General features: G+C 39.1%; 1 protein-coding gene across 1 annotated transcript in view; it reads left to right on the top strand.

Moving 5' to 3' along the window:
• The window catches only part of DOCK11 (dedicator of cytokinesis 11), a 207,940-nt gene that overhangs the window by 77,683 nt on the left and 116,229 nt on the right, over positions 1–14,028 (top strand). The window contains exons 31-35 of the mRNA XM_075835963.1: positions 5,874–6,052; positions 6,732–6,848; positions 7,965–8,040; positions 8,427–8,530; positions 13,139–13,250. Coding sequence (XP_075692078.1) covers positions 5,874–6,052; positions 6,732–6,848; positions 7,965–8,040; positions 8,427–8,530; positions 13,139–13,250 — 588 coding nt within the window. The remainder of the gene's footprint in view (positions 1–5,873; positions 6,053–6,731; positions 6,849–7,964; positions 8,041–8,426; positions 8,531–13,138; positions 13,251–14,028) is intronic.

Here is a 14,028-nt window from a genome sequence, read left to right as displayed (position 1 = left end):
CTCGTATTTCCCATGCAATCTATGTTCCTGGCCATTAGTCCTGGGTGTCAGCTGTAATAAACAGCTGACAGCCGCTGCGTACGGAGCGCGCTCAGCGGATGAGCCCGTTCCAAACATCACCCCCCCCCCCCCCTCGACACCATAATGTGCTATTACTTCTCTGGGAACAGGTTAAAAAATAATCCTAAAATCAGTTTTAACTCTGGCCACTGAGCCTCACAATAGACTGACTCTTCCTGTTCTGTAGAGATCACTTCTCAGCAGTCATCACATTATCATCACAGGCAGGATCACAATGACAGGTAACACCTCTATATAGACAAAAAAGGATCCACCATTGGTGATGGATACAGCTCCCCTCCTCCCCCTCCCTGCACAATGACTTTTGCACAGGTCACAGATCACGTCTAGGAAACTCTCCCATAGAAGTCAATGGGTCCCCTCCTGTTCACAGGTTCTTATGGTTCATGTGGCTGCTGTAAAGCATAACTCTAAATGCTGTTAAAATGCAGTTTCTCATCATTCAGTTTAGCATTCTTACACAGAACCCTTTTCTTGTATTAGGTGCCTTTTTTTTCTTATAATCATACACGTCTGTTGTGTTTATTGCTGCTTTATATCCCAAGATAAAGATTGTCTTGACGGATTGCGGACTCAGCCTTCTCTCCACTCCTGAACAACGCCCCCTTTTTAACATGTTTTCCCAAAACACTCATTTTAGTAAAACAAGCCTTTCTCTGAAAATACAATCTTTTTGATTGCAATTCACTGATAAGTGATACAAGTACTTAAAGTATCACTGAATATCTCAAACATAAAATATTGCCTTTAATAATGATCCACTAATATATGAGACCAGAGTCAAATCCATATCGGAGAAATACAACCAAATATAAAGACACAAACCAATAAGGGCATCGTGTTTCACACAAATACTAGCATGTGTTCTGAACCGTCTGTATTTCAGTTTACAATTAGCAACTGTCAGAAGCATGCGAAGAACCCTGTTTTATAAACCCTATATAAATATTGGCACATAAAGCAGAAGATTTACCCCATCCAAATGAACTAATTAAATCATGTATGTCAATCAATGAACAAACACATACGTTGTTGCCCTTAGAAACCAATTGGCGTAAGGAATGTACAGGTGGAGGGGAAGTTTGTGTACCCTATTCAATACATCTATGCCCTTATTGGTTGTTGTCTTTATTTTTGGTTGTATTTCTCCTATATGGATTTAACTTTGGTCTAATATTTGAGTGAATTATTATTAAAGGCTATATTTTAGGTTTGACATAATACCCTGCCTTAAACATGACCTGCAGACAAGATCAGGCCCCTTTTTATATTTTGTTTGCATTGTATACATGGAATCATATTATGTGTTCAAAGTCCTGTTTTCCCTGGATATAACAATAAATGTTGAGCATGTTGCGTTCTCCCAAGCAGTTATTACTTCTAAGACATGCAGGAAAGTAACCGTTTGAAACCAGACGTAAAGATCCATTTACAAGTAGCTATTACTATTACCTATTGTTAATGTAGCTTAAAGATGTTGTCTAGTTTAGAACACCCAGTCTCATTACCCCTTTTAGGGAATTCTGATGTTTTAGAGGGAGGTTCTCTGTTCTGAATCCTCACCTCTTGATGAGTGGAGAGCGGTTATATAGAGCGTTTCTCGCTCTGGAGAACCTGTCCTGCATTACACAGACAACCCATTGATATGAATGGCCACTGTGTAATACTTAATTTCTCCTGTGGTGGCGCTGCATGGAAATTGAAAACTTCCCCACAGATTATAGGTGATCGCTGGGGGTTCCAGCAGGGGGACAATTTGTGATCAGCTTAATGTTAAGGGACTTGACTTCAGCCCAGAATAGCACTAATTGGTCCTGGTTGAATGGCTTGGCTTGAATGCATATTAGTTATTCTTTATCCCAGGAGGAATATGTTGATTAGATTTATAATAAAGCACTAATAGTCTCTTCTGTTCCATTACCTTTCATATATTTTTTCCGTTCTTGTTAAAAGGGTAGTATGTAGATAAAATGTAAAAAATCAATCCCTCTTAATTCTCCATTGTACAGTGACATCCGTTAGATACACCGTGGCTTCACAGTGTAAACCAAAAATTGTATATGATATTTACACAAGTAATTGATTGATTTCTTGTGTATTGAATTTTAGTGCCACAATTTCTGGAGAGCTCTGGTGGAGTTATTCTCCTGTAACGGATTCCTTAAAGCAGGGGTGCACAACCTTTTTTTGTCCCAGGGCCTGACTGTCAGATTTTACCACTCCCAAGGGCCGCAATACAACTGAAAAGGGTAATCCCATCTGAGACATATCAACAATATATGAGATAAATGTCTGATAGGGTCTACTTCTGGGACATCCACTCATCGAGAGAATGTGAGTCCCCTGCTTACTTGATCAGAACTACAGAGAGGAAGAGTCAAGATAGTCATGCATGAGCAATGCTTTCTCCACTGTAGCTTATGGGAGTTACTACCATAAATTACAATGTAGATCGTTCCATTCATGTGCAGCCATATCTTCACCTCATCTCTTTCTCTCTGACAAGTGCCAAACAAAGAGGAGTTCACAAAATGGGGGAGCCAGAGATGGCTGGGGCCGCACAGAATGGCATGGTGAGCCACATGTGACCCCTGGGTCGCTGATTGTGCACCCCTACATTAAAGGAACTCTAAAAATAAAGGATTAACCAATAAATAAATAAAAAATACTTGAAGTAAGCATTTGCTATAACATCATTCTCTTACTTGACCCTACTTGGCAATCCCATATCATAATCTAAAGGAAAAAAAGTGAAATGGGCAGTATCTTTTCAATAAACTTATCTCTATGTTAAAGACCATCTACCAAATAACAAATTTGTAAATCACGTCATTAACTGAAAATAACGTTTCACCACTGGAGAAACTCTCCATATTGCCGGCCATTGGGTGTCTTACTTCATGCTGATATGCTGACTACGGCTGGTTGTTAGGTGAAATCCGTCTCTAGCAGCAGAGAGGCCGAGAAGGATTGACAGAAAATGGAACGAGTGCCTTTTCTCTCCTCTCTGTCAAGCTACATACAGGCATAACAGAGAGGCAGGCTTTCAGTTCTGGGGCAGGCAACCGATTAGACTGTTGTAGTGATGGAAAGGAAGTGCCAGCACATATAGTGCTAGCAGACTTCACAGGCTGTGTAGTGGCCCCCAGAAATCGAGTGGATGACTGGAAGCAACGCAACAGATTCAGGCCACTCTCAGAGGAAAAAAAAAAGTAATGAGTGGCAAAACCTTTATGTAAACAATCAGTAGCATGAAAGCTACAAGCACATGCTTTTATTTCATACTTTGACAAAAGGACTAGTACGCTTTAAGAAAGAAGGCAAAAGGCATCCATATTATCTCCACCTTCTTCTCCCCTTAAGGTGCATGTGAAAGATGGAGTTGAAAAGTGCAAAAGAGTTTAGGCTGTTTTTGGTCTAGCTGGGAGGTAGCTTGATGCCTCAGAAACATCCCTCACTGCTCTTTCTGAAATACAAGCTGGAAAAGCAAAGCTTGTCCCTTTTGCTTGCTAAGCCATGTTTCTCAGTCTGTACCCTGCTAGAGATAGATATGACAAAGCGGAGATGAATATCTGTTTTCTTTTACTAATGTATGCTAGACTCTCTTGCAGTGGATTGTAGGCTGACAGATGACCAAGTTTAGCTAGTGTAGTTTAGGGACTCACACACTGTTACCTCTTTCCAGATCTCAACCTGACTAAGCTCATAGTTTCTTCTATACCTTGTACTAGTCCCTGCTGATATTTGGTGATGAAGAATTTGTGCAAAATGATTTATTGTTTTTTACATTCTTTTATACATTTACCTTTTCTTTTCACAAAACCATTAGATTTGTTATCATATGCCGTGGAGCGGTTCACATCTGTAGGTAGGTTGGTTTGGTAAACTTAATTCACCTCCAGAATGAAATGGCTCCATATTTGCTTATTCATGTTCCACCTGCTAATTCTCACTAACTCTACTGCACACAATTGGCTTCTCTTTCTACTAATGCTAGCTGCTGATTTTGCCTCTGAAGATGCATATAGCCTCTCACCAAATCAGGGCATCAATCCTTTCAATTATAGAAATAGGAACAAAACTATTGAAACAGTCCTCTGGTGAACCTCATCTAAACATTACACTGGTGGCTCACTGATTTCGGTGGGTTCCATTTAGTGATTTATCTCCCTTATAAATAAGGACCCCCTGAGATCAGCGTATGGTAGGGAAGCCTGTCATGTCTGAATGGTTTGTCAAAAGCAGATGATCCTTTTAATGATAGTCAATACAGCTATTTACATGGTCGTGGGATTTTTTTTTTCTTGGTGGTGGAGAACTACTGCTGCACTAAAGGAATTTTACTGTTGTAGTAGCAGAAGTAGTATTATTATTTAGACCGTTGTGGTTTAGAATACATACTTTTCCAATTTACTAGAAGCAGTAAATGTGTCTCCATCCAGCAGCTCCCTACTTCTTCTGATCCTGCTCCCCCTCCCCTCTCCATAGACTTCTGTAGGCAGCAGCTGTAACCTGATATATCAGTTATCTCTGTCTCACTGAATACTGTTTTTAGCTTTTAATTCAGAGTGAGTGATCAGTGCAGAAGGCAGGGGGAGAAGTTCCTGATAAGTGGACAAAGGCATTTTTCTCTAATGAGATACATTACAAAATTTCTTATATTCGCTTTTACTATTGATTTATGGGAAAAAATGAATGACGGTTACACTTTAAATGTGGCTTGATGCAGGACAGTACATGGTACCCAAGTCTACATTACATATATAACTGTGCGTAAACTAATATATTTTTTTGTGCTATAATTTAAGCAAAAACATAGGAATAAAATATTGATGTCTGGGGTAGTGGAGATGTTAATGGAACCAGCCTGGTGTTCTAGGACAGTGGAGGAGTTAATATTACGAGCCCTTGTAGTCTGGCTTAGTGGATGATGTTAAAGGATTATTCTCATTTTAGACATTTATGGCATATCCACAGGAAAGTGGCCTAAATCAGAAGTCTATTTTGCAGCAATATTTGACAAAAAAATGTCTCCAGCTCTAATAAAACATAAATACAACTATCGCCTTTGCCAATCATTAATTATGCTGCAATGTTATGCTTATTACAATGCAAAATACCTGTTTCTTTTGAAAAGCATTTTCTAATCTTGGTTGTTACTTAAAGGGGTTTTCCCATCTTGGCCATTTATGGCATACCCACAGGATATGCTATAAATGTCCGATAGATACGGGTACCACCTCTGGGACCCGCACTTATCTCTAGAACGGGGCCCCCAAAACCTTGTTTTACCTTGCTCGGCTCACGCTGCCTCTGGACCACTTCCTGATTAGGTGGTCGGAAGTTACGGAAACAGCCGAGCTCGCTGAGCTACGCTGAGCACCTTTAAGCTGACAATATATGGTGCAATATTTTTACACAATACGATGAAGTGCAGAAAACTACGGAGCCCTTTTTATCTGTGATTTTCCAGTAGGTTGAAAAATCTTGATACATTTATGTATTCTTTCTATTCTCGTAAAAAAAGGAAATATCCGGGTGAGAACCGAGATATATTTCACAGTCCATATGTGATTGTGCAGTTCTATATCTGGCCACCTGTGAGAATATTAGTCGGTTGGTACTTTTTAGGTCTTTAGCCATAGTCTAAGTTTATATCAGCTCTTCCAAACATTCTCTCCTACAGTATATTCTAAACAGCTCGCCTGGCGGGCATTCCCAGGCTGATTCTCTAAATATCCATTCTTATTTATGAGGCACAAAATTAATTCATGTTTGTATTTGTATTGCAGATATATATCTTGAATGCAGTTTAACAGATGATTATTGCAAGAATCATTTCCTCGTGGGCCTCTTGTTGAGAGAAGTATTACAGGCCATACAGGAGAACTGCGACATCAGATTTGCTGCCATCTCCACCCTAAAGCACCTTCTAATTAAACATGCCTTTGACAACCGGTTTCAACACAAGGTAATTATAGTTCACATTATCATACAGTAAGGGTCTGTTCACATCAGCGGTTGGTTTCCGTTCACGGTTCCGTTCAACCTTTCCGCTGGAGGAACCGATGGTACGGAAAGCCGAACGGAAACTATAGCTTCCGTTTGTTTGTGTTCCAAAAAGTAAAAAAAATAAATCATGGAAACAATAGCGTAGTCAACTATTGTTTCCGTGAAGAAAAAACAGAAAGTTTACGTAATAATGGCGGCCTCTCCGGCATTCGACTGCATCTGTGTATTGGGGCAGTCAATGTTTAACCCATTTTCCCCATTTGGCGCATTCGCACACCTCAATTAAGAGTGACGCATGCGTACTGAATACCAACTACAATCAAGAACCAGTCACTAATTGCACACGTGAGTACCAGTAGAAGTACAAGTAGAATACATTTAGAATGACTTTCAAAGTGCATGTGCACAACATATACAAATGTTCTACCTGAGCCCGTCTTCAATCTAACCATGAGCGCCGATCACAGCCGAAGGTGCAGAGCACTCAACTTAGAGCTTCTTGATTTCGTTTCTCTCAGCACCCAGACCCCCAACGATCAAAATTTCTGATATGGCTCTATGACATATCAGAAGTTTTGTGAAGGGACAGTTACTCTTTAATGTAAATTTTATGCCTCTTATTCATGTCTGTTTTGCAGAACCAGCAAGCAAAAATATCCCATCTTTACCTTCCCCTGGTGGGGATGTTGCTAGATAATGTCTCCAGGTTTTTTAGCAAAGACACATTGTACCACTGTACTGCTATGTCAAACTCTGTAAGTATTTTACCCTACACAGAAACTGTATTTCATATAAAATTTGCTAGACATTGTGAACTAACATGAGTTACTGCATGGAGCAATGATTCTTATAATATGTATGTTATAAAATGTTACCTTATTTTATTGTTTGTTTGCGTGAGCTTAAAAGACTCAACAAAAGGCTAGGTATCCACAGCAACATGGCATTGCCTATGGGTTGTGGTAAAATAGCTCCTTCAGCACGAAATATTGAGGTTACGCCATAGTATTAGTAATTTTACCTGGACGCACAGATGACTTTTTGTTATTATTTGAAAAAATGGTGAGTAATCTGCACATTATACAATAGCTGCAAAAGTAGAGCACATAAACATGACGAAGGGAAAGCATTCTTCAGCTGACTCCCCAGAAAATAATAACGTAAAAAGAAAGGAAATAAATAACCAAATATACTATTTGACATGGCACAGAAGAGAGAATAATATATAATGTTAACACATCTATTACAAAGGTGGAGGCAGATAACACAGGATTCACCATTGACAATAGGTGATGGGGACTGCTCAGCATCTCCTCCCTCTCCCTGCACAACGACCTCTGCGCATGTGACAGAGCATGCCCACAACACTCTCCCATAGAAACCAATGAACTATTTTCTGACTGAGGTTTCTTATATCCAGGTACATGTTGTAAAGCAAATCTCTAGAACTGTATTTCACATCAACTGGCTGCCCCCATATTCATATAACAAAAGTATTGTAAAAAAACAAGTACACATTAGAAAAAAAAAGAGTGTGTTTCCGTATGTACTTAAATGAGTAAAAATCGAATCTGATCCATTCCGTGATGTTCCAAATGGATCAAAAATGACAAATTTTGCAGGGCAAGCCTACACCTTATATTTTGGTCTCTAGTGCCTGCAAGAGAATTTTTTACAGTGGAAAGCCTAAGCCTATTAAAGGCCTACTTTGTACTGTACAGTCAAAAACCTGCTGTTTTTTATTTTGTCTAAGAGGTATATCATTCACCATACATTTTATGATTTACATTGCAAAATAAATTCAATGCAACTGATTTGCTGGCATTGGGCTGTATGTTTGTTACCTATTTACACTAAAATATATTTTGCAGGCATCCAGGGACACTTTTATATGCAGCTTTTCCTCTCCCTCCAACAGATCAAGCTTGATCATGGACAAAGACATCGGTGAGTAGTGACTTGTCTTTTTTCTTTAAAAGTGGAATGCCAAACACCATAATATAATGTTATCAGAAATGCTTCCTTCATGGGAAAACATTGAAGTCTCACACAAGTTGCAGTAATGCTGGGTTTTCAGCCCAACTTTGGTACTACCAATTGTCGCTGTGAAGCCCTAGCCTTAGGCATCCAGCAGCTATACAACATGGTGCAGACGCATCCTGCATTGTGTCAGTTCCGCTTCCTGAGGCCTGCATGAATGCTAGAAGTGATTTATTGGATGAATTACTTAAAAAGGTTTTCCCATCAGAGACATTTATGGTATAAATGTCTCTGATGGGAAAACCCCTTTAAGTAAAAAACGTAATTTAATACATCTTTTGTTCTGTTGCAAGGTTACAGCTCATCTTTGTCGAATGGCTGCATCATGAAAAGAGAGGACTCACGTAGCTCAATCAACATAGATGTGACAACTGACCACAGCATGAATGGGGAAAATGTAGGTTTTACATAAGTGAAAGTGTTTATTGTAAATTGAATAAGATGATATTATCCCCAAATGACTATGGTCCAGCACCTAATAGCCTGGCAAATCTGACAGTTGTCTCCAGCACACATATGCTTCATAATAGAAAATACGAGACTTAAAGGGGTTGCCCAGTCCCCAAAAATTGATGGCCTATCCTCAGGATAGGCCATCAATATCTGATCAGTCAGGGTCCGTCTCCCGGGACCTTCACCGATCAGCTACGCGGAAAGGGGCTGCGACAGATAAGGAATGAAGGGGCAGCAGCACTCGTACGTTAAAACAGCTGATTGGGGGGGTCCCGGTTGTCGGACCCCGACCGATCAGATATTGATGGCCTATCCTAAGGATAGGCCATCAATTATTAGGGACTGAACAACCCCATTAAATGGGTTTTCCCAAAAGATATTTATGGCATATTTACAGGATATGCTATAAATGTCTGATAGATGCAGATTCCAGCTCTGGGACTCGCACCTATATCGAGTAAGCGGCGCACTCAAACCCCGTATCGCATGGTTGCGGCAGCAGCTGGCCGCAGATTTCAGGCGGGACTAGTGGAGAAAGGGTCCCCCTTTCTTCTCTCCCAAGCAGAGAGAGGAAAAACAAAATAGAGAATCAATCCCTGTTACCTACTATTAAATACTTAATTATTCCACATGGAGAAGATATTCTTAAAGAATTCTTTCTTATTTGTTTTTCGTTTAAGAGTTTTATTAATGAGACTAAACCATTCCACAAGAGATGGGATTTTTGAAGTAAGCCGTTTTATGGCTATAAGCAATCTGACCAGAAAAAGAATCCTCAGCATAAACTCCCCAACAGCATTGGTTTACTTTACACCTTGTACACACCCCAATATACCTGTAAGACGGGAGAAAGGTATTGTAATACCCAATCCCATTTAGACAGTTTCATGAACTTTATTGCAGAACAAGTTTATTTCCGTACAGTTCCATATTATGTGTAGCCAATTAGTGTCTAATACTTGGCATCCTGGACACATAGAAGACATCTTATTGCCTATTTTATAGATAAAATAATGTGATTCATATAAACAAAGCATGATATTGAACTGTACCAATTTGTAGTTATTGGAAGAGTAGACATGAGAGTAATTCCTATAGAAATTTAACTCCATACCGACAGCTTTTCCCCATTAAGTTCTGCTTGTATTTATTAGAATACACACTTTGCAAGAATCCATATATTTTATATACATTTCTTTATAATGGTGGAATTCAAAATAAAATAAGGAATATGGTAATATCTATAGATGCTTGGTATGCATAATAAATCCTCATATATATAAACTTTACATTGTGAGAGGTCAAATTCCTCCCGAATTTCCTGAAAGGTGTTTAATTTACCTTCTAGACATAAATCAAAGACAAATCTCACTCCACTACTCATATCGGATTGGAAGTTTTCAATTCTTTCATATTATTGTTATACCATATTAGATTACATAAACTAGAGCTTGTCAAATTAAGCATTTTTTAGTCCACTTTCAACATTTACAGATCATAACTTTAACATTTTTTCTAATCCAACTACCTTGATTCTGAAGTCTCCAAAATAGATCAATAATTGCCCATACATCCAAGCAGAAAATATTTTAAGAAATACAATTTCTCTAATTTTATCAAATTTTGGAGTTGGGAAGAAAGAATATATAATTTAATATTTGGAATATCCTGTCCGCCCTTTTTCTGGTATTGAAAGACATTTTGGTTTTATTTTAACCTGTTTTCTTCCCCATATCTGCTTATTAGTCATAGATGAAATCTCCTTAAATGTCTTGTCATCTATCAATATAGGTGAATGCACAAAAAGAAAAAATAGTTTAGGTAAAACAACTATCTTTAATAATAACACACAATCTGATCTAGATAATGGAAGATTCAGCCATATTTGAACTTTGTGCTTAAAGAGTATCTGCACTTTCAAAAAACTTCAAAAACTTTTGATCTGTGGGGGTCTCAGCACCCGGACTCCCACCAATCAAACTTCTAATATGTCTCTATGACATATCAAAAGTTTTTTGAAAGTGCAGTTAATCTTTAACCCCTTAAAGTCCAAGCCATTTTTCATTTTCGTTTTTCACTCCCCGCCTTCCAAGAGCCATAACTTTTTCTTTTTCCATTAATGGAGTGGTGTGAAGGTTTGTTTTTGCATCAGGAGTTGTAGTTTATATTGCCATTATTTAAAGTACCATATAATGTACTGGGAAACTGAAAAAAAAAATTGTGTGTTGTGGAATTGGAAAAAACGGCAATTCCTACATTGTTTTTTGGGTTTCGTTTTTTTATGGCTTTTACCATGCGGTAACAATGACAACTTAAATTTATTCTGCTGGTCAAAACAATTTAACTATTTTTAAAAAAAATTATTAGTCCCCCTATAGGGGATTTGAACCAGTGATCGTCAGATCTCTGGTATAATACACTTCAATACAAATGTATTGCTGTGTATTGTCATTTTCACCAGTCAGGGCTTAACAGGAGCAGAAAACCTGGGACCTTCATTAGGCCTCCGCGCTGCCATGACAACCATCTGCATTGCGTTAAGGCCGATGGGCTCTTTGATCGGGGCTGCCCCCTCTTTCTTACGGCATAGATGCCGCGGTCACTATTGACTGCGGCATCTAAGTGGTTAAATGGCCAGGACCAGAGTTCTCGCTGTTAGTGCGAGGTGTCAGCTGTAATGCTGACACCCACAGCGTATGGAGTGGGCTTAGCCTGTAAGCCTGCTCCATTCTTCAACCCCCACACCAGGACGTACAATGTCGTCATGGTGTGTCAACGGGTTAAGCTGTTTAATAATCAGCCAACTACTTAGTAGTGTGTAAGGGTGGATTCACACACAGAAAATTTCTATGATTGAAAATCAGTTTCATTCATCTGAATGGAACCTGCAAAAATCCATGTGCCCTCAACAGAAACAATCCCATTAAGATGAATGGAACTAATTTTCAGCCGCAGAATTTTCTGCAACAAATCTGATGCATGTGAACATACCCTAATGGAGAACCTAGGTTAAAGCGTACTTCTCTTATCAGGTGACTTTTTAAAATAAGCTGTCATATGTGTGTGTATATGACGTATAACACTATTTCTGGCCATTATATACTTATATCGCAGAAAAAAACACAAATTTACTGCAACGTGTGAACACAGCCTATTCCTTTATTAATAAAATAAATTCCCTAAATTTAATCTTCTGTGTTAAATAATACAGAACTAGTTGGAAATTATTTTTTAATGGCGACTGTCAGTGGATAAAAATTTATTTTCTGACTGATGGAAATCAAGTATGCTCTGATTTGATAAGGAGGGGGGAGGTTGATAGCATGAAGAAAGTTCATGTTACCCCTTCCCATGGGGTTATCCACAGCCATACAGGCACATGAGGAGGATCACAGCTTCTCCTCCTCTCCCTGCAGGCTGCCAGCATGACTGACTGCTCACCGGCTCCCTACACATGCAGAAGTGAAAGCTGTAAATATATGCAGCTCACACTTCAACCTGCTCTAACTCAGGCTGTGTTATAGAGTTGTGATCTAAGTCTTAGCTCTAGCTGCGACAAAGCCTGAGTTAGAGTCTTTAGAAGCACAAGTTGAAGTGAGAGCTGCAAGTATATTCATCTCTCAGTTCAACTTGCTCTAGCTTTGTGTGTGTCACAGCTAGAGTTGCGATCAAGGTTTTGTTAAGAATCTGAGCTCTAGCTGCAACACAGCCTGAGTTAGAGCCGACATAGCAAAGATATATCAGATTCGTTCTTGGCTACTGAAGTACCTCCCTGCGAGGAAGTGTGAGATACGTCCTTGGCAGGGAAAGAGTTAAGGGAATACTTATTGAAGAGTTTATGGCCATTTTGCCAAATGATATTCCATGTTTTGGGGGTAATACTCTTTCTTTGTCTGCATTCATGAATTGTTATATTTGATTTTTTTTCTTACATTTTGAAGATAAAACACAGATCTTACTTTGCATGCTCTTTAGGGCAATTTTGAGCTTATCGAAATATCATTCACTAAAATAATAATAATACTTATATAGCCGTAGTAGTAATCAAAATAATTGAGACAAAAGAAGGCAGGGTCCCTTCCCATAAAAGCTTACAATCTATATAGATTGGGAGGAGCGACATAATATGTACATAGCGCTAATTTTGTCCAGTGCACAAGCCCCTTGTGTTGACAATGAGAATATAAATAATGCTGCAAGTACCAATCATCCAGACGGTGAACATAGATATAAAGTGGAGAGGGAATGCAACAAGGGTAGCTAGTTGAGTGGAGTGGAGATATCTGCGACCAAGTCAGGTTGTGTATGGGCCACAGACTTTGGTTATGTGACATAGGCCTCAGTGAAGAAAAGGCATGCTTAAAACTGGGAATAATAAAAGCAAGTCTAATGGTCCGGGCAGTGATTCCCACAAATGGGTGCATCACGGGAGAAGTCCTGCAGACGGAATTGAGAAAATGTGGATTAGTGTTGTAAATCATTGGCTGAGTATTACCTACTCGTATCAGACCTGTTTGTCAGGCTAATCTTTATTATTATGTGGCTTCCCCAGATGCGTAGAAGCTCTACAAAAAGCAATGTGTCTCCTTATACCCGATTGGATTCATATGAAATGAAGAGCCTGCTCATCTGCTATCTGTACATAGTCAAAGTTATTTCTGAAGGTAAGTATTCATGGTAAACTCACTGTATTTCCATATATTTTTTACATAAGTCTTGATGGTACATATAAAGTGATACTAGAGCTAGAACGAGGGAGTCTTACCTGCTGTTTTGAACATCTAGATTCTACTATATATGCAGAGAAAAAGCCATATATATATAAAAATATAACAAATTTTATTAATCACAAAAAATAAGACAGACATTTAAAAAGGTACATAATGGGTGGAAAGACTTTATAGTATTACATGGTATAACAGGGAAACAGACTATCCATATAGTTGTAGCAGTAAAGTAATGCACTGAAATTCTTACAATGAGGATATATGGGAAGGGTGGTATATCAACCTATAAGTGGCTGACCCCTTAAGAAAAAGCCCATCAAATTATGGTCACAATGGTCCTGGGAAGAGTTAGGGAAAGCCTGGATGTCAAAGAGAACCTTACCCATGTCAGTGATATGGAAGCCTGGATGCCGTGTTTAGAACCCCAACGCGCGTTTCGCGATGTGTACTTCCTCATACTAGGCCCCAGTAGCTCAGTACCTTGCAAATGATCAGCATTGTTATGATCTGGGAACTCCGCATGGGAAGCATTCTGTTGCATGAACATGCACTTATAAACACAGGGAGTATTTCCTATGCAAACTCCCAGGAGTGTCTTGACAGTACTGCTTTTGGGTTAAGCGCCAGCTGTAGAGATGTCTACCAGGGAGAGCCTTCCACAGGTTGATACTCGAGCAGCAGGTCGTGCAAAACTGGGATTGGCCTTTTCAAGGGC

Source organism: Rhinoderma darwinii, chromosome 8 (genome assembly GCF_050947455.1).
Source record: "Rhinoderma darwinii isolate aRhiDar2 chromosome 8, aRhiDar2.hap1, whole genome shotgun sequence".
NCBI lineage: Eukaryota > Metazoa > Chordata > Amphibia > Anura > Rhinodermatidae > Rhinoderma > Rhinoderma darwinii.
The sequence above is the reverse complement of the archived record's forward strand: the minus strand, read 5'-3'. Positions and strand labels throughout refer to the sequence as shown.